The sequence below is a fragment of the Prunus mume genome, linkage group LG2 (assembly GCF_029339155.1).
Source record: "Prunus mume cultivar Tortuosa linkage group LG2, ASM2933915v1, whole genome shotgun sequence".
In the NCBI taxonomy this organism is placed as follows: Eukaryota; Viridiplantae; Streptophyta; class Magnoliopsida; order Rosales; family Rosaceae; genus Prunus; species Prunus mume.
In genome coordinates this window covers 33,467,373-33,495,022 of record NC_142699.1, presented here as the reverse complement: position 1 = coordinate 33,495,022, position 27,650 = coordinate 33,467,373, and the positions used below count along the sequence as shown (strand labels likewise).

Genomic DNA, 27,650 nt, shown 5'->3' with positions numbered 1-27,650 from the left:
TTTTTTTATAGCTAAGAATTGTGGCGACCCGGCGACCGTCCGTCATCAGGATTCAGGAGAGCATGGGTTTTCTCAGCGGGCTCCACATCGCCATGCCCATCCTGGTTTTAATTTTTTCTATAAACAAAATCGAATATCTCATATTCTCCTTTTTGTAGCAGAATAAAAATTTCCAAAACAAATCTGAACAAAAAAAATATTTTCTTTTTCCAAACCAAAACAACTTAGGGATGATGACGATGATAATGACATTTTTACGTTTGTATTCCGAGTCAAACCAGCACAGAGGCCAAAAGCCAACAACCCAAAAACCTCAAAAGAACTCGGAACTTTCTCTCTCTCTCTCTCCCTCTCTCCTCGGATTTTGTTGGACTTCTGTTTTCGTGTTCTACTAATACATGGCAATCTAATTGCCTTTTAATTATTTGATAGTTTTGTTGTCGTTCATCTAAAAGCAGAGGACTTCCACTTTTCATCTCCTGGTGAAAAGCTCATCAATTCTGGGCACTGTTTCTTCTTTTAACATTCAGGTGCGTTTTTGTTTTTGTTTTTGTTTATCTGGGTTTTGATTAAATTTTCTTTTTATCGCAATCGGGTATGAAGTGGGCTTCATGCAGATTAAAGACGAGATGTTATGGTGCCTTTTTTAGTTTATAGATAAATTTGAGTTTTCCAGTTCAGCTGTTCTTAGTTGTTGGATTTAAATATCATCTTTAAACGACCCATGAATTATTGTTCGTTTTTTGTTTTCTATTTCTTTTCAAATTGATTGACTTATTGTCAGGTGTAATTATTATTATGTATTTTCTTATCACACTCAAGAATTTATTCTGCTTCACATATGAATTGTTAGAGGCCATTGTTTCAGGGTTTGGTGAGGTTTACCTCTTGGAGTATCTAAGCTTACTGAAATTTGTGTCGGAGTTCTGGATTGAAAATGAGAGCAATTGCTCGATCAATTAGCCAATGTAGATCAGCTTTACAGCATCAAGCATGTCAATACTCAAGTGGTTTTGTGAGAAGGCAAAAGCTTTTGACAAACACCTACTCTGGGTTTGTTTATAAACACGCTAACAATGCCGAATTCGATTTCTTTCAACGACTCAGGTTTTCTGTGATCTCAAGAGCTCTGTCAGTAGATGCTGCTCGTGTTACTAATGGAGGTACTCTTCTATTTTGGGTTGTCTTATATACCTTTCTTTCATCATTAGTTCATAAAGAAGCATAGTTTCCTCAATTTTTTGTTGGTTTTCGGATTAGTGGCAGATGTAAACAGAGCAGGGCCACTTGTTGAGTATGAACGAAGAATTGCCGCTGGTGAACTTGTTGATGGTGATGCCTGCCAGGTATGACAAACAACTGAGTGAGTGCATGCTTATCAATTTCGTAGAAATAAATGAGGAAAAGATTAAAATGAATACTGTTTGGGCATCTTGGTTTCATTCTAATGCTAAATGACGCAATAAACCTTGGAATTGAACTTCATGGTTTCACGTACTGTTTGTTACGGGACACGTTATTTAGTGGGAAGTTCACCATTGATTTGGGCTAAAAGATTTAAACTTCAGGTCTTGTTTAGTAAATCCTGTGTTAATTTTTGGGTGGTCCTGTTGAATAGCAGCTCAATAAACTGTATTGAATAAGGCAATCAATATGTCTTACCTATTGGTGTTGCTTTTTCTTTTTCGATCTGACTAATTTTTGCAGGTAGGCACCTTAAGAGAACTTCAAAGGCTCTATGATGAACTTGTCCAGTCAGCTGATGCCTGCCGATTGGATAGGTATACAGCTTCTGCGAAATCTGGAAGGTAATCTTTCATAACTTGTTTTTTTTTTTCCACCACTTGTGATCCAATTTTAAATTCTATACTGATACAGCATTTCATTAGCTTCGTGTTGAATTTTGTACTTTTGTACTTTTAGTTTGTTCCATGTTGAAGTAGTAACCAATTGCTCATCCATTTGTATGTATGCAGGAGTAGGTGGTTGTGGTCTCGTTTCATCCCACAGTCTTCAAGCTCACCAGTCAAAGGTCTTTATCTTTATGGAGGGGTGGGCACCGGGAAAACCATGCTGATGGACTTGTTTTATGATCAGCTGTAAGTTTGAAATGCATGTTTGGTTGTTCTGTTATTGTTTGATTTCCATAGATATGCCACACTATCATTCATAATTCTTGAGAAACAGCCATGTTAAATGTAATATTATTAACAGATTTTGGCGTTGATCAAAATCTTATTTATTTCTGTTCTTGATTATCAACTTGTCCACCTTCTCGCTCACCATAGATTGCTGTTTTTATCTCCTAATACTTTGATTTTCATTTGTCAGAAAATGCAGTTGGAGAAAAAAGAGGATTCATTTTCATGACTTTATGTTGGATGTCCATAGATGCTTGCGAGTAAGAATGCAATTCTATTATATGGACTTTTATTTGTCATGGACTGAGAAATATTTTCTTACTGGAACATAAGCTCTGTGTTTTGTAAAAGTGTTATAATTAAAATGTTTAACCAGAAAAAATACATACTTAGAAAGTATATGTCTTCCCATCATTATAAATGTAGATTACATCATCAAGTACCGTAGCACATTTGGTAGTTTGGCACACCATCTCCTGGATGGATGAAATCCAAGCAGATTATTCTGACAGTACAATTGGTTTTCATACTTCAGGATTAGTAGCTCTTTTTTTTTTCAAGTCATTTGATCTTCGCACACCTTTGAACAAAAAATTCATTTCATTCTGGATATTTGTTGCATTGGTATTAGGTATTATACAAATTCCAGATTAAGGTTAACATGAATGTTTTATAATTTCTCAGAAGCACAAGGGTGTAGAAGATCCACTTGAAGTGGTTGCAGGAGAGATATCCGATGATGCAATCTTGTTGTGTCTGGATGAATTCATGGTAGAGCACTAGTATTTACAACTATGATTAGAAATCATCTCTGATTACTAGTACTTTTGTTGTACTGATTGTCTTGCGGTCTATCATAGGTGACTGATGTAGCTGATGCATTAATATTAAACCGTCTGTTTAGACATCTATTCAACAACGGTATCGTAAGTAGTTTACCTCCATTTACTTTCTTGTGATCGTAGTCTTTTATACATTGTGATTTTATGTATTCTCTAATTAAAATAATTCTATTTTTCCTTCTTTTTTTTCATTTTTGGTGTGTGGCAAGTGTAGATTCTTGTTTCCACCTCCAACCGTGCTCCAGATAAGCTGTACGAAGGTGGACTACAGAGGGATCTTTTTCTACCCTTCATTGCGAGTTTGAAGGTATGTATCTGGATGTGGTCTCATCTGCTTGTTGTTCGGTTAGTTCAACTCTGTGATATTAGTATATGTTGGGCACAAAACAAGATAAAATGTGGCCAAGCTACTTGTGGCATGACTAAACCTTTAGTTGGGTTTTATTTTGTATTAGAAAAACCTGTCTCATGTATGCAGTTTTTTGGAGTGTTGTGTCTGACACCAATACTCGTGTGTCCTGCCCTCCTAGTGTGTTATTTTAGTTTGCACTTCATAACAAGGGAATTTTTTGGTTGTAGGAAAGATGTGTAGTTCATGAAATTGGTTCGGCAGTAGATTACCGGAAACTGACTTCGGTGAGATATCAAGTCCACTAAGATTTGTTACCTCCACATGTTCAGGTGATTTGGCCTAATGTTTATAAATTTCTAATTTCATGTTTGCACCTTAACTACAGGCTGAGCAAGGTTTCTACTTTGTTGGCAAAGATTTGTCAGGCTTTCTGATACAAAAGTTTCAACAATTGATTGGGGAACATGAAGCTGGTCCACAAGAGGCAGAAGTAGTAATGGGAAGGACCTTAAAGGTACTTCCTTGGTTGCCTTTTGGTGAGGCATGTGAAGAGAATATTATATAGTCCTGTTGTTTTTTGGATCTGACAATATTTTTTTTATTGCCATCAGGTTCCACTAGGTGCTGATGGAATTGCCTATTTTCCTTTTGAGGAACTATGTGACAGACCTATGGGAGCTGCAGATTATTTTGGATTGTGCAGTAAGTAAAAACCTAGCAGATTGGATTTTTTCATGCATATTAGCATATTAAATTAATTTTGGGAAATGCCCTTAAATACCACTATCACTGTAGCAAGTTCTCAAATAGCAGTATTACTGTAGTAAAGTTCTCAAATGGCACTATTACTATAGCAAATTGACAATATCTACAGTTTTGACAGAATGCTGATACTTTATTTATGTCATATCAAAACTATTTGGGATTGTTTGCTATTGAAATATGGACGAATTTCGACAGCATATTGAGATGATATCGATATAATGGGACTATTTACTAAAGTGATTGTGCTATTTGAGAACTTTACTACAGTAATAGTTGTATTTGAGGGCATTTCCAATGAATTTTAGATAGTTGAGATATGGCACTGTTGGGGTGAGACTTGAGTAGGGATACAAAGCAGTATTCAGCACTCGTGCAGTCCTACATTAAAAGTAGGAGCTTCATGATACGAATCTGGATGATAAATTAGTACATATATCCTTATGAACCTTTATAAAAAAAGGTTTTGCTTGGATGCACAAAGATATGGATTGAAATATTTGCTTAAATTTTGGGTCTTATTTATTGGATCCCCAGTAGTTTGTGCAACCAAATTTGTGGAGTTATCTTGTCCTTGTGACTGTCAAACACCGTACTCTTTTGGTAGTTCAAGAATAATTTCATCTAAAGGTTCTTAATTTTCCTTTTACAGAGAAGTACCATACCCTGGCATTGGAGGGCGTGCCAATATTCGGACTCCACAATAGGACAGCAGCATATCGGTTTGTCACTTTAGTTGACGTATGTTCCCTGTTTCTTCATGATTAGTTTGCCTGTTTTCTTTACAACTTACTTTTGGACTTGTATACTTCTGCAACCAAAGCATTTGGGAATAAGATTTGTTCATATCCTTGGTTAACCTCCACTGGATACTTTTGTAACTGCATTTGTGTTATAGCTCATTTGCAGAAAGGAGTTTATTTAATTTGAACTGATTGTGGAAATAAGACAGTCATTTCAGTCTACAAGTGTTGGATAGATAGATTTAGTGCTTTTGTAGTGTATTATCATTCTTAACAAGTTCATTAAATGCACAAATTTAATTATGCTATCATCTGTTGTCTACTTTCCCATTGAGATGTTGAATTAGTATTAATGCTTTTCACCAATGCGGTTACAGGTGATGTACGAGAACAAGGCCAGACTGTTGTGTACAGCTGAGGGAACTCCATTTGAACTCTTTGAAAAGATTGTGACGATCTCTGATGCCCAACAAATGGCACCTAGAACCTCTTCGAGGTCAAGGAAAAATGATGATTCTGGGCTCTGTGTGGATAATGAATTGGGTTTTGCTAAAGACCGCACCATTAGTAGGTATGTTACTCTGCAGAATCAGTAGTAGGATTTTTTTTTAATACAACGTATGATGATATATGATATTTAATATGGTAACTATGAATTTGGAACTATATTTCTACCAGTTTTATTTGCCTGTTATTGCACATTAACATGTCCTTTCTAATTCATGACAACTCATAATTTTCTCTTAAATATGCATTTCAGTTAGATTTAATTGTCAGTCAATATTCAATCAATTCTCTTGGTTTGGGTTGAAGGGCGTGGAATGTCTGGTCTGGTGTGTGTACTATGTGTTTCAAAACTTTGTTTCATCGAAAATCTTTTTTTGGTTTGCTTATTTTCAGACCTGCTTTAGTCTAATTCTAGCCTTTTACAACCTGCTTTTGTCCTCTCTTCCAAATACAAAATCTTGATATTTATACGGGACTGTATCGATGATTACCTAAGCACGTAAGAACTTGTTCTCTGTGGTCAATATTTGTGTTCCTAGGTCATAGATAAGTAACTGAAACTAAGCAGCTTATGGTGTAGTGTAGGATATCGAGCTACAATTATCATAACAGTCTTACCAATTCTATTATCTTTTATATATAACCTCCCGGAAGAATTGGGAAGGGAAAGGAAGAAAGCACTTGTGAATAAGTCTATTTGCATTTTGTATTTAGGTTGTATGAGTGTAGTTAATTTGGGTCTCTCTTTATTTCTTTCTGTTGCAAGTACTGATTCTGAAACCATGAACGCAGATTAACAGAGATGAATAGCAAAGAATACTTGGAGCACCATGCTGCAACGATTGGAGAAAAGAACTCACGGGAAGGTGCGATTCACGATAAAACCGTGCAAGCATGATGCAGCAAAAAGATCCGACATCTTCGAAGTCCATCCAGTTAATCATTGGTGTAAAATTGTGTGATTACATGTTAGCAATTCACCAGGTTTAGTGAGGGGTTCCTAGTTAAAAATAGGATTCACTAGATCTATTTTTTGAGTCTGTTCAATAAATGTCATCTCATTTGCCCTTATCATAAACGTTATAACAAGCAACAGTTCTACTGGTTGACGCCCCTGTTTTTATAATAAGGCTCTGAAATTTTGAGGCTTGATTATTTTCATGCAACATGCAGACCCTGTCATTGAAGCAGATTTGTTTCTGAGCTATGGAACTTGGTTGTGAGAATTACTAAAGATATAAAGACATCGAGAAAAGTAGAAGAGTTGAGGATGACATATTTTCTTTGTAGTACACTCTCTTGTTTTGTTTATATCCCGTTTGTCTTTATTATATTTCCCTTGTTTTGCATTGTTCTTATTATATTTCCAAGTTCCAAGCAATATCAGCATCCACATCACTTAAGGAAGTCTTTTTAATCTTTATTTTCTGGTTTTCTCGAGTAGACTTCTAATCCAAAACACGTAAACACTATTATAGTCGTATTATTATCTTGCTAAACTAACTATTATCCTCTCTTTGAGCACTTAGTTTATAGTTAAATATTTGCCATATAGAAATAACTAGATGTTAGCTAAGGAACCTCTGAGTTCAAGAAACCTCTAAATTTTGTGCCGGTGCCCCGTAAGATTGTCCTTTTTGGATTTTAACTAGTTCATGCAACGTGGATTTTGGGAAGCAATGAAAATATTTTGTGTTGTGCATTGTTATGGTTTTAAGTCAACTTCATGCGCACCCCATATTTAACTACCTTGAATTATATAGTTCAAACTTGCTTGGGTTGCCCCTACTATAGGCAGATGAATGTAGCTACTGGCCTATATTGGAACAACCCAAAAAAATAAAAACCAACTCCTTTTTGCATGGAGGGAAAGAGCAGTACACACGCATCTTTGATCCATCTCTTCCCATGCAATATTGATAGGATCAAGTTCCCTATCAATTGGATGAATTTGGTACCGGAAAGGGAAGTAGGGCAAAATATAGATCTCTTCGAGAGGATCTAACCTCCAAAGCTTAAAGTTGTTTTTACTTTAGAGCTTCTCCAACTGATTTTTTTTTTTTTGCCAAGTGGACAAGAAAACGCGTGCGCTCCAACCAAACGCTATATCTAACATAGATATGAACAGCAAGAGAGGGAAATGTGTCAAAAATGATGCTATCAAACTCAGGCGTCAATTCAATTTTGTGATTATAGAAAATTCGAAGATTTTTGGTGTGGAGCTCCTCTTCAGTTTTAAAGAGCCAAACAATTCTCGTAATGCTCTTATAGAAAAAAAAAAAAAAACCATATGGTATCTACAAATAATTATAAAGATTAGAGTCCCACACCAAATATAGCAAATAGCAATATAGAATCCTGGAAACAGCAATAGACACCAATCGATAGCCTATTGGATTTGGAAATACAAGAAGGACGTATTGACCCAACAACTCATTACCCAAAGCCATAATAATTCTAACATGCAAAAAGGGTTAGTTTCCTAAATTAAGAAAAAATTAGTCATTTTTGGATAATGATTTTTATTCTGAGTAATTCCACCCTAAAACCCAAAAGCATTTTAGGGGAAACCCAAATCTAGATCTACCACCTTCCCACCCCACCCCAATGCCATGCCACCAGAGCTCATGGTGGGGGGAGCAATAACTGCTGATGATGTTCATCATCCTGAGTTATGCGCTTCTGTTTTTGTTCATATAGGTTTTGGAAAATAATTATTTATTCTCATTGCTTTAATTCCTCTTCTGGTTTAGGCATTCTCTGGCAGGCAACCAAACCCTCTGGTAATCGCATGGTTTTGGTTTTTTCCTTTTCCAACCATTTAATTCGTGTATATATATATGTGTGTGTGTGTGTGTGTGCCCCCATCATCTTCTTTGTATGTACATATACATGTTAATATTCATTGCCAATGGGAGCAATTAATAATACAATGTTCAATAATACTATGTATAACTTGTATGGCCTTTTCTTTTGGTCCATTCTTTTGTTTCATTTCTTTTGAATGAAATTGTTCTTTCAAATATTAAATACCATAGCCTAATTAGGATTATTGTGTATATTTTTGTGTGATTTTGAAATGAATTTTTGTTCAATTTTGTTGTTTGATAAAGATCAAAACTTGGGGGTGAAATTGTTTTGTTAGTGTTTTCTTCAGTTTGGTCGGAATTGTTGCTTTGGGTTTAGAGATTATATATATATTCTCCTGAAAGGGAATGGCAGCAGGCAGTCAGCAAAGCTTAAGAAAAGCTTTGAAAACTGTTGGATTGGCAAAAGCCAATGGCGATTTCAAGGTAATTAATTTTACATCATGCAACATCATGGTTTATGATTGATAAGTTTTGAAAGGGATATTTCATATACGTGCTAATGCAGGCACTGGATGTTGCCATTGCCAAGGCCACAAGTCATGATGAAGCATTGCCCAAGGAGAAACATGTTTTAAGTATGTGAAACTTCTTTCTTCCTGGCCAACATGCATTTTCTGTGGAGTTTATATATGGTTGTCGTTCGGTCGTATACAGTTTGATCCATGGTCTGCAAATTCCAGTTGATAGCGAAATTGACCGTTCAATTTTTCAGTACTTTTTTTCTTTCTTAATTGCACGGATAAAATGCAGGGAAATATTGCAGCAATGAGTGATTTCAAGTATCTAATATATGTCGATACAAAAAATGACAAGTTTATTATGTATAATTTTGAATGATATACACATTTGCTTTGTTGAGTTGATTTCTGAACAAAATTCAGTTCCAAAAATATTTTATTTATGGGCTATTGCTTTGAGTTAATCATTGTGTTCTTCTGTTGCCAGCTATACTAAATGCAGTTTCGGCATTTAGACCTCGTGCTGAAGCTGCTTACTGCATCCATGGTCTTGCAAGGCGTCTTAGTAAGACTCACAATTGGAAGGTATGTCCCTGATGACCTTGGTTCAATTTTCTTTTTACTAGAGCAAGGATATTATACAAATACTAGAGCAAGAAATGGAAAAAAAGAAAGAAGAAAAAAAAGGCCATGCAAGTTTCTTTATTCAATACCTACTTTTTAACTTCTCGTTCCCTATTGCTGATAAGATTGTTTTATTACTTATATTGCTGCTTCAAACTCCATATGGTTCTTGTTTATGATCTCCCTCTGAAAAGGACATCCCCTTATTTGTTAGAATATGAATACAAACAATCTCAGCTTCCAGTGTATGCCTAGGTAGCACTGAAGACCGTGATTATTGTACACCGTGCTTTGAGGGAAGTTGATGACACATTTTGTGACGCTGTAGTCAAATATAGCTGGAGTAGAGGTCATATGCTGAATTTATCTCATGTTTGGGATGGATCAAGTTCAAGTGGTATGATTCCTTCTGAAATCGTTTCTTTCAAACAAGGGTTTTTAGTAGCGGTAACTGACTATGGAGGTATATTTGGCATGAAGCATTGGATTTTTCTGCTTGGGTGCGGACGTATGCATCATACCTTGAAGAGCGTCTGGAGTGTTTCCGCGTATTGAAGTATGATGCCCAGAAAGATCACTCGGTATGAAGTTTGAATTGGAACTTTATGTGTAAGCAATTTAATTTTTAGGGTAAACCAACTATTGTTTAGTATGCGCTTTATGCATTGGTTTTAACGTATTAACTTATGACCAACTCAAAAAGAAAAGGCATGTAGCCCTTCTGTTCTGGCATAAGGACTCATAAACCCTGACCATGTTATATTGGTTTCATGTTGTTTCTATTCTCTTTTCATATTATGGTCAGTTGTGTTATGCTGTTTGGAATAAAGGGTCTGATATCTTTGATATATTTTCCCCAGAGAACTAAGGAACTTGATACCCCAGACTTATTAAGGCAATTACCTGCCTTGCAACAGCTTCTATCTCGCCTTCTTGATTGTCAGGTTCATGTTTTTCAAGTAATCGTGATTTATCCTCTTTGAAATTTATGTGCCATCGTCATCTTCTTTTCCTCTGTGTTTCAACCTTTATTTTTTTTTTTACTTTTCAGGCTATATTGATTGATTTGAAGTTGTATTTCTTGTAATCTTATTAGTTGTAGTTGTATCATTTTGGTTTTGTTCTGTTGAAAATTGATGGGAATCTTTTCCAGCAATTTTATGCATCTCACCCTTGTATATATGTTTCTTCTGTGGAATCATGTAAACATATAAAGATCTAAGAATGCCTTATAATTACTGAAAAACTGAAGGTGTCCTATTTTGCAGCCAAAGGAGGGAACTGTATGTAATTGCTTGATTCAGTTTGCCCTGTCAATGGTAAGAATTATCAAAACCTATAAGAATTACAATAAAAAAGACAAAAGAAAAAAATAAACTAACTTAATCTAGTACCATTTCAAACTAACCTCCTTGCGGTGTTCCTCCATCAGGTTGCTGGTGAAAGTGCTAAGTTGTATGCTGCAATTACTGATGGCAATGTCAATTTATTAGACAAGGTGGGTTGTGGTTTTTGTCTGTGCAACATGATGGGCGGTTCCTAGCTTCCAAGAAACATCAATGTATCACTCACTTTATTTTCTGGCAGTTCTTTGAGATGCAGCACGATGATGCAGTTAGAGCACTCGAAATTTATAAGAAGTCGAGAAGCCAGGTATATGTCATCTATGATACATTGCTTATGTTGTCATAATATTGGTTCCTTGAAAGATCTTGTATCAAATTTATATTCAACATTGGAAACTTTATGTTACTGCAGGAAGAGAGGTTATGTGAGTTCTTTGAGATCTGCAGGAGCTTTAACTTTGGACGGGCACTGAAATTCATCAAAATTCAACAGGTTGGAGCTTTTAATGTGTCCATGTAGTTCTGTACTTGTTAGTGCCCTTCAATTGGGTTGTCAGTATGGGTAACATTTATAACTGCAGCCCCCTGCATCATTCTTGACTACCATGGAAGATTATGTGAACGACACTCCCAGCAGTTCAACGCTTCAACATATGCAAGTATGATGCTTCAACTCTTTGCTTTGGGGCTATCTTGTAATGCACACCCCCATAATTTGGCAAATTTATTTGATGCACACGCTTCTTCTCTTGGCAAGCATATACCACTATAAGTTTATAACAGAATAGTTCTGTTGAAATTTGTCTCACACACATACAGAGCCATGCATGCACAAGTATTTCCATAACTTCTAACTGCATTGCATTTTCATCACCAAACTTTCTTTCTTTTAAAAATTCTCAATTATTGAACTATGCTGCATCTATTATCATTCAAAGTGGATTATGAAAACAGTGGATTTATTTTAGGCAATTGGGATCTTGATTTCCTTCATTAATCCTGAAGATAATTAACAACCATAACTTGTTTATCAGATCAATGAGAAGGAAGATGCTGCTCCCCAAGGGAATTCATCTGGTAGAAGGTGATTTGTTAATTGACCATAAACAAGATGATAATGTAGAAGGAAAATCAAATGCCAATGGGACAGCCCCAGATCAGAGTGAGGCTGCTGGCACATCACAAGTGATTGATCTTCTGGTAAATGCTTATATGAGCTACTTTGTTTGGCACAAAACAGACAAATTTTTATTTCCTTCGACTCATATGATCTTGTCATTCCATTAGAGCTTCGATGAATTACCCCCAGTAACATCAGAGTCAGATGAGCAAAATTCTCTCGCACTTGCAATTGTTCAATCTGGTAACTCGTTTTCCTTTCGTTTAAATTGATATATAGTAACATGAAGTGTCTTAGTGATATATTGTTCATTTCCTTCTACATCTTATCACATAAAACCCATCAGATTCCAAACCAGATGGTCTCAATTCAACAAGCTCGGAGTCTAGTTGGGAGCTTGCACTTTTTACAGCTCCAAGTTCTAATGCAGATGCAGTTTCTGCACCAAGTTCTAATGTAGCTTCAGCTGAAGAGGCTAAGGTGGTAAGTCTTCCATTGTCATGTCCTGACACTTCTACCTAAGGGATGTCCCCTTGCTTATTTACATTCGAATTAGGCCAATTCGGTCCAAATACGATCTCACTTCAATTATAAATCGATTTGGATTTGGATTAGGCCAATCCAATAACTCCAAGTTATAACATGTTGTGAGGAAGAATTACTCAGAAGATTAGGGTAACATGTATTTGGTCACTTTTAATTCTGTTCTCAAATATATGCAGGCTGTTGGACTGGACAGATTGACACTGGATAGTCTATATGATGGTGCAATGGCAAGTACACCAAATCAGAATGGCTTCTACCACAGACAGGCACCCTCTAATCCTTTTGATGATGCCCCAATTAGTCCTTACCAATTAGTCCCACTTCCCCCAAACAACATGCAAATGGCTATCATGCCCCAACAACATGTACAAGACCAAGTCCCGTTTTATGGTCTCTATAGCAATGCAATTCCAACAGCCCCAACTAACTCACAAATGCCTTTCATGACCCAACAAGCAGCTTTCATGATGCAGCAGCAACAGTTAGCCAACATCAGTGATATTCCATCAAATTCTTCTGGCAATCCCTTTGCTATTGAGCAGAGTTATTCGCAACCACCTCCAAACTCTTTCAATGGCTTCATTTAGTAGAGGATCACAGGAAATTGTTGTGGTAATTAAACATTTCTACCCCCAAAGGTTTGAGACATTTGCAGTGGAGGAAGCAGCACTCAGTGTCATGAACGATTTTGATGTTAGAAAACCAGTTCTCCATTGAGTTTACTGGACAGTTGATCCTACATAACTATCTTCTTCTAATGAGAAAATGGTTTGCATGAGTTTGTTGAAATACAATTAGTTGAGACCAAATTGGTCTCTCATCTGATGCCTCTCATGAAGTTTATTATGGGTGGGATTGGCTAGAAATCAATCACCTGGCTAATGAAATGCAACTCAAGACCCTTTCCCCCTTTCCCCCTTTTCTTTTTCTTCTTTCATCTTCTTCTTTCTTTTGGTCGTAAGAGAAGGGGAACTTGTTAAAATTCAAAAACATTAAAATAAAAAATACAAACATACCTTGTAAGTTTCATTTTTCTCACCCAAATTGTCAACAATGAACTCCAAAAACTCACAAACCATCTTTCTAATTTTAGACCATCTCACTCTAAAAAGACCTACCATCAGGGATACAAAACACATGAATAAAATACAGAAATAATTAAGGCTCACAAAAATACAACATAAAATCCTGGCTCGTTGAAGTTTGCTTGAGAGGGAGTTGCAGGAACTCATGGTGTCCATAAACCTGCTTGAGATGAAAATCACATAACACAATTGTTCCTTTAGAAGAAGTTTAACCATACAACACAGAATGATGAAAATGGACAAGGAAAAATAAAAGGGAACCTTTCCAAAAAGCAAAACTGCAGAACTTCATGATTTGAGGCACACTCAACTGCTTGATTGCCTTATCTGAAGATATGAGAATGTGTAAAATGCATTTGACCAACTCCTCCATAACTTTTGAAGCTGCCAAGAAACCTGAGTCTGTTTCAAAACCATAAATGCCTACAATCTCCCACCAAGCCAACTCTAGGAGGTACACTGTCAGTATGACGACGATAATCTCATGAATTACTGTTTCCTAATATCTGCATATTATCCACAAATTAGGAAACTAGAAAAGGTAACTGGTATTGGCACTCCAAAAAAGTGATCATGTACTCCTCTAGTATAACAACACAAGGGGAAAATTTCACTTGGAGAAGTGCAGAATAATACTTTTGGAGTGCCGATAACAACTCCTTAAGTAAATAATCATGTAGGGAAAAGGGAACTGAAGTATCTCGACTCTGTTTGTACCCGTTGCCTAAGAGTTCCTCAAGTTGAGTAAAAACAACCTATAAACCCACCTGCAAAATTATTCCGACATTTTATTATATGCCCCTGCAGAAGCAACCTTGAATGTAAACTGATAAGGAAAAGATATAACAGAGGCTAAGTGTAAAGTATAATTCATTGAAATTCTGGTTAAATCTAGAGAGAAGCCAGAAGAGAGGAGGAGATAGTGGTTTGAAAAGCTCACCATGCATCCAATGCAATGAAATTAATTTTCCACAGCCAGACATACAACTGCAGGCACATAGCTTCAACTGCCTCCCGCCATCAGCATATATCTCATGGAACTAATCAAAAACAACTTTGGTCAATGCCGGAGGCGACAAGTTTTAGTTTTTTTGGAGATGTGTTTTAGAAACGAAACTGGTACCTTGAGATGAATGACTGACTTGAGTTGTATAAACTTCACACCACCACTGCACACTACTTCGAAACATTTAGCATTTGGGGATACTTTGTAAGCTTACTGAATTTGATTCCATCCAGGTTGACAAGTCGGGTCTCTGTTAATGAGCATCCTCAATCTTGAACTACAGATTTAAACATAAATATGTTAGAAACTTACACATAATTTGGTACCATCGAACCTTGAATTTTCATCAAGTTATTGAACAAGAATACTTAGACCTAAGGCCTAATTTAAAGTACGCATGTGCATGCATGTGTATGAATATAAAGAATACTTCAAAACTCAGAATTTATTTTTTTTAACCCAAATAATGTTATAACTCGTAGCTTTATTTCAACTGGTTGACTGATTAACTAAAATGAGCAAGGAAGAGAACAAACCTAATGAGAAATGAAAACAAACAGCCAAAACATTCTTAATAAATATTTACATGATTCTCGATTCTAAAAGGTACTCAATCTGATGCTTCTGATGGAAACAAATCTTAGCAGGTTATCATATGGTTTAAATAATCAGATATCTTAATACTGCACTGTGCAAAATATTCACACACACAAAAACACTATTTTGTGGCTGGGAATCGAATTCCTATTATGAACATTAACTATAGCTTAGGAAATAAGAAAGAAATACTGCATCATAACAGGTAATTAAGTTAAATGAATAGTAAGAGATACATCAGGAGTAGTTGATTTAAGACCCGAAGAAAAAATCGTACCTGTGATCTTTGGAATATGTGAAATCTTGGGTCATTCTGCACCGCTCTCCTTGTTGCATCTTTCTTTTAAAAGGGGACAACCACTAATGTATATCTTGTTTATACCAAAATAAACAGCCAATAAACATTTGACACGTGGACCAAGCTGGAGCTATGGGAGCCTTTGGCACCTAGCTTCGGCATCTTACCTACCGATCGCTCTATTAGGGCAACCTTGGCATCCAGATCACGTGGCAGTCACACAATCAATGTCCAGAGTCCCACATCGAAACTCTAGGTAAAATGCACACCTCCCAAGGCCTATAAAAGAGGGCAACCATCTCAGCTTGGAGTTAATCAATCAGAACTAACGGCACACTGCCTATTGATCTGTAGTTCAAACTTACCAAATCCGTACTTACTTAAGCATCGGAGAGCCTTCGGCCGGTATCACACCGGTACCTAGGACTTACCGAGCGTTTGCTATCTTACAGGTGTAACTACTACCGAAGTCATAGCATTCCGAAGGTAACAAAATCACAAAGTTACGCGGGAAAAGGACAGAACCATTTTTCTGCGTCAACATATCTCTTTTAACTTGGTGAGACATTGTACAGCTTCAACTGTAGGTAGATACATCAGATTCGCGCACCAAATTATACGTAGATACTCAAGAGATGCAAGGTTTCTCAGCCACTCTGGAAGAGCCTCCATTCCGTCAAAGGATAGTATTCCCAAACATGTTAGAGAAGTAAAGTGTTGAGCTAGTTCAGGCAGAGACTCGAGCTTAGGCCAACCCCACAAGCTCAATCTTTCAAGTTGTGATACCTGAAAAGTAGGAAATGAATGGAGCACCATCGAAAACCGACCAATTTCCAAATCCCTCAAGCTGGTGAGGCAGTGTGGGGATGCTAATCCACGGGGTAGACTTTTCAATCCAGCACAAAATGATATCTTCAACTCACGGAGGTGTGTGAGGTTGTCTAAGCTCGGAATAGTTTGTAGACTAGGACACCTGCTTATTGTCAATTCCTCAAGAGAGACAAGAATTTTTAGCCCATCTGGTAAATGCGTCAAACATTCACAACCATAGATACGCAGTGAATGAAGCGAGGTACAGGACTCGAGGCCAATCAGTGGACTTGTCCCATGAAAGCTCTCAATTTCCAGTTGACGAAGGGATGCAAAGCCATGCAAAGTTGGAACTGACTTTAGACTCCTGCAATACTTTACAGACAACTTCAGGAGAGACGTAAGAGCATGTGTGATTGGAATGAACTCCAGTCTAGGGCAGTTGTCTACAATCAACTCCTTAAGAGAGAGAGTGTGCAGCCCATCAGGCAAACTCCTAATATTTTGACACTTAGAAACACACAGAGACTCAAGAGATGCACAACAACCAAATATATGGGGAGCAATACAACTTAACTTCCCACAATCTCTTATCTCCAAATTTGCAAGGTTCTGGTTGTTTTTTTAACATCACTTCTGGCAGAGAAGCAAGCCCCCTCACATTCTCTATTGTGAGAGAAGTAAGAGTTGTGAGCTTCTTGTTTATATTTTCCATTGGTTTGCTGCTATCCATAGAATCTATCTCTAGCTTTTGGAGAGATGGAAAATGACTGGGAACACTTCTCAACTGATCACATTTCGTCAGGAACAGCTCCTCAAGACAAGGAAACACCACGACTTCTGTTAGCGATGTTGCAGCTTCCATCCACTCAATTAGGTTCTTGGCATTATCAATAGTTAATGTTTTCATTTCAGGAAACAAACTAGTCATCATCCATGATGGAAACTTATCGCCCATAAAGTTGCGAATCTCTAAAAACTCCAATTTCGGGTGTGGTTGAAGGCCTTTTAGCACATCCTCATCGTTGTTGATGCTCGGCCTCTCTCCCTGCCATTCAAAGCTTAATTTCCATATACTTGTCTTCTCAACTAATTTTGCTTTCTTTGCTTCTTCTCCATCTGTCACATGCTCTAGATTATAAAGAGATAATTTGCCTTTCAAATGCCTTAAGCCAGCCAACTCCTCTATTCCACGACCCACCTCCTTACCCACAATGAAAAAGGATAATGATCGGAGATTAGTTAAACGCCCCATACTGACTGGAAAATTTTCACAGTCCCACTTAAAATAAATGTGCCTCAAACTTATCAAATTTTGCACTTCCTTTGGAAACTCTTCAAAGTTGAGACAATCCATTCTTAATGTCTGCAGATTATAAAGCTTGCCACTGGATTTGGGGAGCGATTTGATCTTTGTTCTGGAAACATCCAGATACCTCAAGTGCTTCATCTTTCCAATTGAAATTGGCAACTCATCAATATCAGCCTCATATAATTTTAAGACTCGTAAACCTTTAAAGCTCAGTAAGGCATTACCAAGAACTTCATCTTTCACAAAAACTGAGTGTAATTCATGACCACTTTTTTTTGCAAGTAGCACTGAGGTAGGAATTTCTGCCATATGTCGAGTCTGATTGAAGTCTTTACTCATTGATTCTGATATATGCTTTGCAAGATCATGGAAAAGATGGTGCATCTTGCATTCAGTGATAATATCATGATCATCCTTGGTAACATCTTGAAAAAATGAGTTCTTGGATAGAATTCTAAAATACTTATCACCTATGTCCTCAATCTCTAGATTACTTTCGCTGGTAAAAGGGCGCAGCAACCCCTGAGCCATCCAAAGTTGGATCAAGTCATCCTTTTGAATTTTGAAATCTTTGCTAAACATTGAGCAATATGCAAAACATTGTTTCAAAGATGATGATTTTAATTGATCAAAACTCAACTTCAAAACTGATAATATTCTTTCTCCTCCTTCTGGTAAATCCCATATGTTACATTCTTGAATTGAGCACCATCCATCTCTCTTTTTAGAACGCATCATATTGCCCAAAACCTGTTCAAACATGAGTTTCAATCTTTATTAAATGACAATATGTTACAAAATGAAAGTAAAATAGAAAAAAAAGAAGAGGAAATAAGAGCTTTATTAATTAATGAGTAACAAATTAATAAACATACCTTTGCCACCAATGGTACACCTACACATTTTTTAGCAATCCCCCTTGCAATCCTCCCTTCATCATTAGTTAAAGGAGAACTCCCATCTGGAAATGCTTTATCCTTTAATATGAGCCAACATTCTTCATTTGATAGTTTTCTCAAATCATGCCTAGGAAGTGTTTGCACAATTGATGCAACACTAACACTTCTGGTAGTGACAACGATGTTGCTTCCTTTAGTATCTTGAACATTTGATAAACAACTTATCAAATTATCCCATTTTTGAGGATCATCATTCCAAACATCATCAAGCACGAGAAGATATCTTTTTCCTTTCAAATGTTCTTGGAGGTTTTCACATATTGTTGCCTTCCCTCTTATCCCAGCCTTCTCTGGTTTAAGCTTTTCTAAAATTCCGCTTAAAATTGTGTTGACTTTAAAAGGAGTAGATACACATATCCATATTTTTTCATGGAAGTGTCTTCCTATTTCATATTCATGATATATCAATTTAGCCAAAGTTGTCTTTCCTAAGCCTGCCATTCCAACAATCGCCATAACGGAAAGATAATTCTCCTGATTATTGCTTGAGTTAATCAAGGTTTTAACTATCTCTGACACGACCTCAGCCCTTCCAACGATGTACTTCTCATCTCGATCGAGCTGGAGATGGTTTCCCTGTCAGTTGCTTCTACAACTGCCCTATCAACCAACCCCATACCAGCTACCATCTTATTCAAACTCTCCAAAGATGTGTTGATTTTCTTAATTTTATGCGCCATTCTAAGACGAAAGGCAATCGGATTGGAGTACGAAAAGAAGTCGAGTACCTTTTTCTTCATTTGGTTTTGCAGCTCAACCCTATGCCGCAGAACTTCATATTCGTGTTCATCCAACACATGATCAGCATCATGAGTTATGTCTTGAAGCTTCTTCACCCACATTTCCACAGCCTCGCTCCTAACGTGTGACTGTTCGGCGTCTCGTAGCATAGCTTGAGTCATTACTAATGATTCACGCAGGGCTGCTAGCTCTCGTTTGGATCCTCGTACAAGACCAAATTCTTGACCGGCAAGCGAAGCCAGTTTCTTCAGTATTTCCTGGGCACCAAAGGTAAGAAACTCCGTAGCCATCTTTCTTTTCTCGCTTTCTTCCAGTACTGCTCAAGACAAGACAAAGAACAGATCAGTGCTTCTTTTTCTGTTCGATATATGTATATGGCTAACGTTAAAGGCTACTGATAATAATTTAGGAGTGGACCCAAGTCGTCGGTTTTGACTATATGGTCACTGAAATATACATTATTATGGATAGGTTGTGGATAGATTAGATTCTGGATACTTTGTGGATAAATTGAAAGTGAAAGTTAAAAGGATATGAGAAAGTGACTTTAGAAATCTCCACTTAGGAATGGTAAAAACTTACACGCTTCTTCACTGCAAAGAATTTACAATCTACAATAACTCGCTTTCAGAATATATATATATATATATATCTTGAATATATCTAATATCATCACCAGCTTCTTTCACACTGAGGCAATGCAATGAAGCGGCACACTTAGTTGCATCCTTTGTATCTCGAGCAAGGGTACTCACCGATAGGATGAGGTTGGCACTGATTGGCTTTTTGATACTTTAGTTAAAGATGTAAACCTTACTATTCGTTTTCAATAAAATCTCTCATCGTTTGACCCCCAAAAAAAAAAACTAGCTAGCATAAGAGGTACACGTTAGAATCTTGGTTAGGGTTTAGGGCTTTTGAGTTTTGATTGCTTGGATATACAATTCTCCCATCCATGTATAACATTATTTGTAAATGAAGTTTCTGTTAATCCACTTTGGTGGTGAATTAATTGTGATATTATAGGTTTGGCAAACTTAAAATTCAGCTTTGCTTTAGGGGTATGGAATCAAAATCTAGTGCTATATTTCATTCATATATCTCGAGTAATTGTTTGGTATTTTTAATGGATTTGAGATATATGTGTGTAAGGAAGTGCTTCTTGTTACATATTTGTAATTACTGAAAAACTGTAGGTTTGTGCCATTTTATAGCCAGAGTTTCGTGCACTTTTCTTATAATAAGAACATACTAACATAGAAAAATTCCATATATAATGTAATCTAAAGAACCCATAAACAAACAGCAATCGAGAGAAACCGACTGTGAAAAAGAGCAAGTACATTTATACCACAAGTTCAAACTGATTATTGTAACAAAATACTTCAAAATATTGTTATTTCAATCGTAAAAATGTCATGATATGGTTCAATAGTACAACAATCTTGATAGATGCTTACGGTACCTACCCTGAAAATGTACCTTTGCCTTCTCCTATCTCATAACAAATATACAAAAGTGTTCAATATCGAAATGTTTAAATAGATCTCTACCACACACAAAATGTATAATTAGATGCGTTCATTAATCTTGTGGTGTTTCTCAATGCTTCCATCTCTTTTGTGCTCCATGATAATGAAGACTACGGTGATGTTTTCTTACATCAACCTCCCTCTCCATCTCGCTTTTGATGAACTTCTCACATTCTTTTACCATCCTTACTAAAGAAATAAGGCTTAGATATGAGAAATGGAAAATAGCAAACAATCCAAACAGTCCAAATAATAAACATATAAACATCCATATGCAAAAAGGACATGCTCCTATTGTCTTCTTATAAATTTTGCTCAATACTGATCTTATAGGACATATTTTCAAAAGAATAAATGCTGATGATAAGGTAATGATCTTATCTAATGCTTATCACTTATACTAAAGTTTTGCTGGGCTAACTGGAAGTTGAAACATATGTTGCGAGAGTATGATACTCAGAAAAAATGAGCAAAGTGATAATGCAGCATATATATGTTGAAATTAACTATCAATATTCCCAATTCCCAGCAACCTATATTATGCTCTATCATCGAAACCAGTACACACGAGCCCAGGAATTCTCAAAGTCAAATAAGCAGAACACATCAAAACCAAAAGACAAATAAGCAGAAATCTAAAAATCAAGAAAGACCCATGAATTGATGAAGAGCATACTTAAACAGAATGTCATACAACCAGGTTTTGCAAATCTACAACTAATAAAATAAAGCCTAATTAGAAGTTTGACAACCAAGATATCTGAAAAAGAAAAACCATCCCGCAATTAAATAAGGCTTCCAACTTGTACAGTTTTCTATGTAGATCTTTTAAAACTAACTTCAACACATGTTTCTCAATTTCTTTCAACAATTTGTTTTTAGCAACTAGTACCTAATTTCTTTTTAACATGTTTCTCAATTCTGTTTCCTTTTTATTTCTTATGGGTCAAATTTGTCAGGTCTGCATATTTACAAAGAATTCCTAAACTAAAGCACTAGATTACGAAGATAAGATTGCAAAGAATCATCCTAACCCAAAACATTATACCCAAACACCTAAATGATGCAAGAGTTCAAAATGTAAAGAGGGAAAAGTATTACACAGAAGCCCTAACTTTAAAAAAGAAAGAAAAAAGTATGTGGAAAAACATGACATTTGAGTTTGAGAGTATGGAGCAGTTTCAACCAAAGAGATGGGAAGATACCTGTAGCTGAGAGAGTAGAGAGCAGCTTTAGAGCCCAAGCAAGTGATTTGGAGGATGAGACAACTTTTCTCTTCCTCTAGAAGTCAGGAAGCTTCCAATACCCATGTAATAAATAAGGACAATATGGGTAGAGTGTGGATATGGAGCTGGGGAGATCTGAGGTTTTTATTCCGATTGTGAAAAAAGAGAATAAAACATATGATAGATAAGGACAATATGGTTAATCCAAAAAGTTAACTAAATGGTACCGCCTGCTTCTTAAACCAGCAGTTTTTAAAAACAGCTGATGCTTCTTAAAAACTGCTGTTTCTGACCATTAATTTTGTGGGGAAAAAGTAGCATACCCGTGTTTTACCAAACACATAAAATTTAAAATTTTCGGATAGAATCTGTTTATTTTAAAAGCAATGTGTTACCAAACTAGGCCTAACAATTTTGCAGAAGACCCCACAAAACAAACACAAGAGAGCTCAAATGAAATGAACATTCATCAAGTAATAGTTCCATTCATATGTAGAAACCCTAATATCTTAAAATTCATCATATCAATACATACTATCCTCAAATGATTTTATCAACTCTGCATTTACTAGTAATTACCAATCCTGCATACATGACAAAGCCCATACTCCTTCAGATCACCACCCTGACTCTTCCCACATTGTTGTAGAATATGACCACAACCACACTAACGTTGGAATGAAATAGAATAAGAGCCAGTGTTTGGATCTTTAACAGATTTGAAGTTGTCCATGCTCATTCCAAAACGGCCCAACAAAGAGTTACCCATATCTTTCAGCTTCCCTGCACACATACAAAAATTTCAAATGCTTAGTCTACAACAGATTTGTTTTCCTTTTGGAAACATTAAATTGTAGTGAAACTGAGGAAAGTACACAATTATACATTACAGAGGACAATATGCCAGCTAACAGCCAAGTCTAAAACTTAGTGAAGTATGCCACAAACATGCGACATATACCAGTCTCTGGCATAGCAATTTAGAAACATCATATCGACTATCATCAGAAAACACAGAATATGTGAAGAACTGTCACAGACATGAGATAGAAGAATTATGATCTACACGCTCCTATTATTATTAAGTTGACATCATCCACAAGTATAAAATATTTGCTCGAACGCTCCTTCAACAGCAACGTCTTTCAGAAATTATGAACAAGTTCCAGCAAAAGGTTAGTGTTCCATAAGCAAAGATCATATGACATTAAAAATTTAATCAGCAGGCTGATTTCAGGAGTTGTTTTTATTTCATATGTTAGTCTTGCCTTATGTCACAAAGTCAGAAAAAAATAGTTACACTGGTCTTTGGGAAAGTAATTAATTGACTTCGCATAAACGCATTGCCTAGTTGCCCCCATAATACAGTCTAATTTCCCTGTCCTTTGGTCTTTGTTTACAACTAGAGGAAAGAAGTCATGTGAAGGCTAGAAGAGTGGTCTATCTAAGACATGGATTAGGTTTTTAATTTTTTTTGGGCATTGCTCACGGTACATACAGCTGTTGGGAACAATTTGATCAAGTGGCCACAAGAAAAAGAATATAAAACCATAAACCATGAAACTATAAACAATATAAATGCACAACAAAATAATTTATCCAACTTACCAATCATCTAATTTACCAAAAGAAAAAGAAAAAGAAACTTACCAATCATCTCCTCTTTCATCTTTTCTTTCTTTTCTTCAGCCAGCGGCCCCAGGCGATGAATGGTCTTCTTGGCTTGGTCATTTGAGGGATCGAGTTCCAAGATTTTTTTCATATCTGCAGAGTAAAAAAAAAATTCAGCAATACATATGAGTATAGAACTACAAACCCACATACATGAGAGGACAGAAGTTGGTTCTAGTGAGCTGAAAAAGGGTCAAGAATAGTGGAGAACTGTCCAGGAAATTGAACGATGAACTGATGAAAGATATCACCTTAGACTGCAGTACAATGGTTAAAATTAAAAGGTGGTATTAAATCCGAACTTACCAGCAATAGCCTCTTCGAAATGCTCTAGTTTTTCATGTGCTTCTGCTCTTCTAAGCAGAGCTTTCATATATGAAGGATTTAGTTCTAGCGCTTTTGTGCATTCCTTGATTGCATCCTCATATTTTCCCTGTGATATTAAGATTCCAAGATTGATAATAATTTAGTATTAAGAATGCATAATCAACAAATTACTGGTGTACTGGAGTTATAATGAAAAGAATAAGAAGCCTTTTAAAACCACATAACAAAACAAGCAAACAGGGGAAAAACTAAAAGTGAACAGCTTCTTACGATAAATATCAGCAGTTCTACTCAGTCTGGACATAGGAAGACATGTGATCATAAGATTTGGTAACCATTGTCATCATTTATAACATTCAATATTAGAATTTGTTGCCTTTCACAATAAATCTTAATCCTAAAAATTAACCATCCTTAGAAAGTCCCCTAATAAATCCAATTTCATTTTATTTAGAGCAAAAAATAGCTATTTTCGCTGAAACATTTCTATCATCATTTCAAATTCAAAGATTAATAAAAATGTCAAGTCAAATGATGAAGGAAATTGATCACATCCTTGCTCATTAGACCAATCTATGAATCACTTGAAGTCACATACTTTTACCGGAACAACTTGCATGCTCCAACAAAGACTACCAAGAAAATAAGGTTGGGAAGGCAAATAGCATCCACTTTGAAATAGTAAAAGCAACATCATGTCAAGTATATCAAAATAAATTTTTCTACATATTTGGTGTCATAGCTTGTCCAATATGTGGACATCAAAAGGGCATTAGAGGCCAGAAAATTGTAGGCCAATTAAACAAACTCTAAAAGTACATGAAGCATGCATCAGTGCATGCAACTCTGTCTAACATGAAGTGGAACTATCAAGAATTTTCTGAAAAATAGAAAAACTACAGAAAAACTTGAACTTGTGTCAACAAAATATGAATGTATTAGGCATGTGTATTATTATGTCAATATCAATTTATCAACATAGAATGTGAAAATCAAGAAAAACAATGAAAATTTTCAGGATATTTCACAGACTTTAACCACATAACATACCAATTTCGAAAAACATATTGCACTGTTTGCGTGACATATTGAGCGTAATTCCACAGATGATGGCATGTCAGGCGCAAGGTGCAAAGCAAGCTCATACTGTGATAATGCCTCTTCATATTGCCCACTGCCAAACAGTCTATTGCCTTCCATTTTCACATCATTTGCTTGTTCAAACGCTTTCTGCTTCAGATGCAACCAGAACAACTCAATCAAATTTATTTTAACAGGAACATGAGGATCGTAACTATAAAACCAGATTACCGATCACATAGGAAACACTGCATATACAAAGAGAGAAAAAACCTAATTGGGTTTTATTGTAAGCAATTCACAGTAAGATTTCAGATTCCACAACATAACAATTTACCAAAAAAAATTCATTTTTCAAAATTTGTGCAAAATTGAACTCACTGATCAGCTCTTCAAGTGACAATAAACAATTGATTCACATTCGATTACGAATTAGCAGAAAGATAGCATTCCGAAGAAAGTACCTGTTTCAATGCGACGTCGTCAGCCTGAGAGAGACTTTGCTGTTCCTCTTGTTGTTGGGTTTCGTCGTCGTTGTCGCTACCGTTGGATCCGAATTCTCCGTCACTGGCAGTTTCGAAGCCATCGGAGGCATTTCTGCTGGTGGAAGACGAGGGTTTCGGGGAATTCAAATCGCTATGCTTTTCTGTCTCTTCTTCGTCGATCAGCATCGCTTTGTCAGGAAATTGATTTCTTCCACGAAGAGCAACAGAAACGGGAAAAGGTGACGGATTTTGGCTGCGACGATAGCTTTTCTTCTGGAGATTTTATATACGAAAATGACTCAGATGACTTTTACACTCCGTGTTTCCAGAAAGCTCCTACTAGTTCCACTAGCCCCTGCCAATTGGCTCTTTTTGTTTCTTTCCGTTTTTTGTTTGTTTTTTTAAATATACAATATAGCCGCGCGGCTATACTCGGGTAATTTAAATAGTATAGCCGTTCGGCTTTACTAGGGATTTTTTGGTTTTTAAAAAATAGTATAGACGAACAGCTTGTTTAAAAAATAGTATCGTCTTAATAAATAAAAAATAAAAAAAAGTAGGGCTGTTCACGGGTCGGTTCGAGCCGGTTATGGGCCTAAATCGCACGCCGAACCGGGCCTTGTCGACAGGCCCCAATGCTAAACCGTGGACCTCTCTTTTAGGCCCATTTTCGAGTTAAGTCGAACCCCGAGTTAGGCGGGCCGGGTTAGTTCGGTTCCGGTATTTGCCGAGGCCCAATAAAAGCAACAATTGAAGGCTTTTTTTAATTATTATTTTCCAGGCCCATTCTGTTTTTTTGGACATATTTCAACAATTCAAGTTTTGACAGAAACTGTACACTTTTTCCAGTTTCTCCAACTCTGCATATCTAAAGTTTTTTCATCATTCAAATACTTAAAAAAAACCTTAAAACCATAGCAAATCATCCACCACACATCTCAAAATACAGAAATTAATAATTACTGTCCATAGCAAATTCTGAGAGTAATCTCAATCACAATTTGCATATTTGGTGGATGATCTCAATCACAGAAATCATTATTTACAGTCCATAGCAGATTGTGAGAGTAATCTCAATCACAATCTGCATATTTTCGAAGTTAAAAGAAAATCCAAATCAAAACAAGTAATTCACAAAAATTAGTCTTGATTGAGAAGCATTCAAATCTTCAATAGTAATCTCCATGCTTAGCACCATGTCTCTTCATGAGCTGCCAAACAAACAAAGATCAAGCAAACCACTAAATAAATCAAAGAGAACCCACATCATATTTGACCAAAAAGATTACTTTAAAATCCACCTATAAAAAGAGCACTTAAGAGTCCAACATCTATAAATGAAAATTTTAAAGTTCACTTGTATCCTAAATCATAGGATATGGTGAAATTGAATTGCCTTGGGGAAAAGACCCCACCCTGACTGTAAGATAGTGACAAAACCTTTGAGTTCAGTTTAAGCTCATCTTTTTCAAGCTGGTTGCACAAGATATCAGTGAGTGTCTGCACTACACAGAAAAAAGAAACAGATCTGCCACACAGATCGAAACGTATATTATGCTCTATCATTGAAACTAGTACACATACATAAGCCTAGGAATTATCAAAGTCAAATAAGCATAAAACATCAAAACCAAAAGACAAATATGCAGAAATCTAAAAATCATGAAAGACCCATGAATTTATGAAGAGCATAAATGACAGCAGCCAAAATCAAACAGCAACAAGAAAAAACAACCAAAAACCTGACAGTGCTAAATCACAAGAATCCCAGTTGAGAAGATCTGATCTCTTGAACAAGATGACCTTGAAACTTCCACAGATCTTAAAGCTTCTGATCTGCACCATTTCCATATATTAATACCTGAAACATAAATAAAAAAATCGTGAGAGGGAGATTGAGAATGACTGAGAGAGGGAGAAACTGGCTGAGGGAGACGAGAATGAGTGACTGAGAGAGAGTGGCTGAGAGAGAGAGAGTGACTGAGAGAGATCTGGTGAGAAATGTTTGAGAGGAGGAAGAGAAGAGGCGAGAGTTCTTGAGAGAGGCAGAGAGTCTGAGAGGAGAAAGAGAAGAAAGAGGCGGAATGGAAAAAACAAATCGAAGCCCTTGAAATGTATTTGGGTTTCGCTCGATCGTGTGTAGCGGAGAGTAGGAAATGGCTTACACTCGACGAGTCATCATTTCACACGTGTATTATTTTTTATTTTTA

General features: G+C 36.4%; 4 protein-coding genes and 1 long non-coding RNA gene across 9 annotated transcripts; 2 read left to right on the top strand and 3 right to left on the bottom strand.

The window, feature by feature from the left end:
• Positions 1-271: 271 nt before the first annotated feature.
• LOC103323369 (uncharacterized) lies at positions 272-6,497 on the top strand. 4 transcript variants are annotated; one of them, XM_008225360.3, is made up of 15 exons: positions 272-530; positions 869-1,163; positions 1,261-1,346; positions 1,708-1,808; positions 1,977-2,099; positions 2,332-2,401; positions 2,826-2,912; positions 3,002-3,067; positions 3,198-3,290; positions 3,563-3,619; positions 3,721-3,849; positions 3,947-4,037; positions 4,750-4,838; positions 5,218-5,411; positions 6,140-6,497. In XM_008225360.3, exons 2-15 carry the CDS (start codon positions 938-940, stop codon positions 6,243-6,245), a joined length of 1,518 nt encoding a protein of 505 aa, XP_008223582.1. In that variant the 5' UTR covers positions 272-530; positions 869-937; the 3' UTR covers positions 6,246-6,497. The 4 variants fall into 4 exon arrangements, with proteins under 4 accessions (XP_008223582.1, XP_088903223.1, XP_088903225.1 ...); XM_089047097.1 differs by having other exon boundaries at positions 292-530; positions 1,267-1,346; XM_089047099.1 differs by having other exon boundaries at positions 420-530; positions 1,108-1,163; positions 1,261-1,363; positions 1,712-1,808.
• Positions 6,498-7,624: 1,127 nt separating this feature from the next.
• On the top strand, positions 7,625-13,131 carry LOC103323426 (putative clathrin assembly protein At5g35200). Its single transcript, XM_089045349.1, has 15 exons — positions 7,625-8,640; positions 8,723-8,792; positions 9,163-9,260; positions 9,555-9,696; positions 9,780-9,880; positions 10,160-10,243; positions 10,568-10,618; positions 10,732-10,797; positions 10,887-10,952; positions 11,058-11,138; positions 11,227-11,304; positions 11,696-11,845; positions 11,933-12,008; positions 12,112-12,248; positions 12,488-13,131. The coding sequence occupies exons 1-15, from the start codon at positions 8,563-8,565 to the stop codon at positions 12,896-12,898; spliced, it is 1,689 nt and encodes a 562-aa protein (XP_088901475.1). The 5' UTR covers positions 7,625-8,562; the 3' UTR covers positions 12,899-13,131.
• A 153-nt stretch (positions 13,132-13,284) lies between these two features.
• On the bottom strand, positions 13,285-19,519 carry LOC103323424 (putative disease resistance protein RGA3). The gene is given in 9 exon segments (XM_008225420.3): positions 13,285-13,556; positions 13,658-14,163; positions 14,337-14,436; positions 14,520-14,679; positions 15,277-15,372; positions 15,846-16,731; positions 16,733-18,169; positions 18,295-18,944; positions 18,947-19,519. Coding segments are annotated over 5 exon segments (3,501 nt in total). The 5' UTR covers positions 19,410-19,519; the 3' UTR covers positions 13,285-13,556; positions 13,658-14,163; positions 14,337-14,436; positions 14,520-14,679; positions 15,277-15,307.
• Positions 19,520-22,322: 2,803 nt separating this feature from the next.
• Positions 22,323-25,795, bottom strand: TPR1 (Tetratricopeptide repeat (TPR)-like superfamily protein). Of its 2 annotated transcripts, none has more exons than XM_008225358.3 (5): positions 25,420-25,795; positions 24,926-25,108; positions 23,855-23,981; positions 23,528-23,641; positions 22,323-22,660 (listed from the first exon to the last, which is right to left on the bottom strand). In XM_008225358.3, the coding sequence occupies exons 1-5, from the start codon at positions 25,624-25,626 to the stop codon at positions 22,545-22,547; spliced, it is 747 nt and encodes a 248-aa protein (XP_008223580.2). In that variant the 5' UTR covers positions 25,627-25,795; the 3' UTR covers positions 22,323-22,544. The 2 variants fall into 2 exon arrangements, with proteins under 2 accessions (XP_008223580.2, XP_008223581.2); XM_008225359.3 differs by having other exon boundaries at positions 24,926-25,105; positions 25,420-25,792.
• Positions 25,796-26,376: 581 nt separating this feature from the next.
• On the bottom strand, positions 26,377-27,565 carry LOC107881870 (uncharacterized). Its single transcript, XR_001678462.2, has 2 exons — positions 26,856-27,565; positions 26,377-26,651 (listed from the first exon to the last, which is right to left on the bottom strand). It is a non-coding gene; the product is annotated as an uncharacterized LOC107881870 (long non-coding RNA).
• Between the last annotated feature and the right edge of the window lie 85 nt (positions 27,566-27,650).

Coding starts and splice junctions, on each gene's coding strand:
- LOC103323369 (XM_008225360.3), top strand. CDS start 938: ATGAGAGCAATTGCTCGATCAATTAGCCAATGTAGATCAGCTTTACAG. Junction 3,291..3,562: donor CCTTCATTGCGAGTTTGAAG/GTATGTATCTGG, acceptor TTTTGGTTGTAG/GAAAGATGTGTAGTTCATGA. Junction 5,412..6,139: donor AAAGACCGCACCATTAGTAG/GTATGTTACTCT, acceptor CCATGAACGCAG/ATTAACAGAGATGAATAGCA.
- LOC103323426 (XM_089045349.1), top strand. CDS start 8,563: ATGGCAGCAGGCAGTCAGCAAAGCTTAAGAAAAGCTTTGAAAACTGTT. Junction 8,641..8,722: donor AAGCCAATGGCGATTTCAAG/GTAATTAATTTT, acceptor GTGCTAATGCAG/GCACTGGATGTTGCCATTGC. Junction 12,249..12,487: donor CAGCTGAAGAGGCTAAGGTG/GTAAGTCTTCCA, acceptor AAATATATGCAG/GCTGTTGGACTGGACAGATT.
- TPR1 (XM_008225358.3), bottom strand. CDS start 25,626: ATGCTGATCGACGAAGAAGAGACAGAAAAGCATAGCGATTTGAATTCC. Junction 25,109..25,419: donor ACGACGTCGCATTGAAACAG/GTACTTTCTTCG, acceptor TTGCATCTGAAG/CAGAAAGCGTTTGAACAAGC. Junction 23,982..24,925: donor CAATATGTTTTTCGAAATTG/GTATGTTATGTG, acceptor TTAATATCACAG/GGAAAATATGAGGATGCAAT.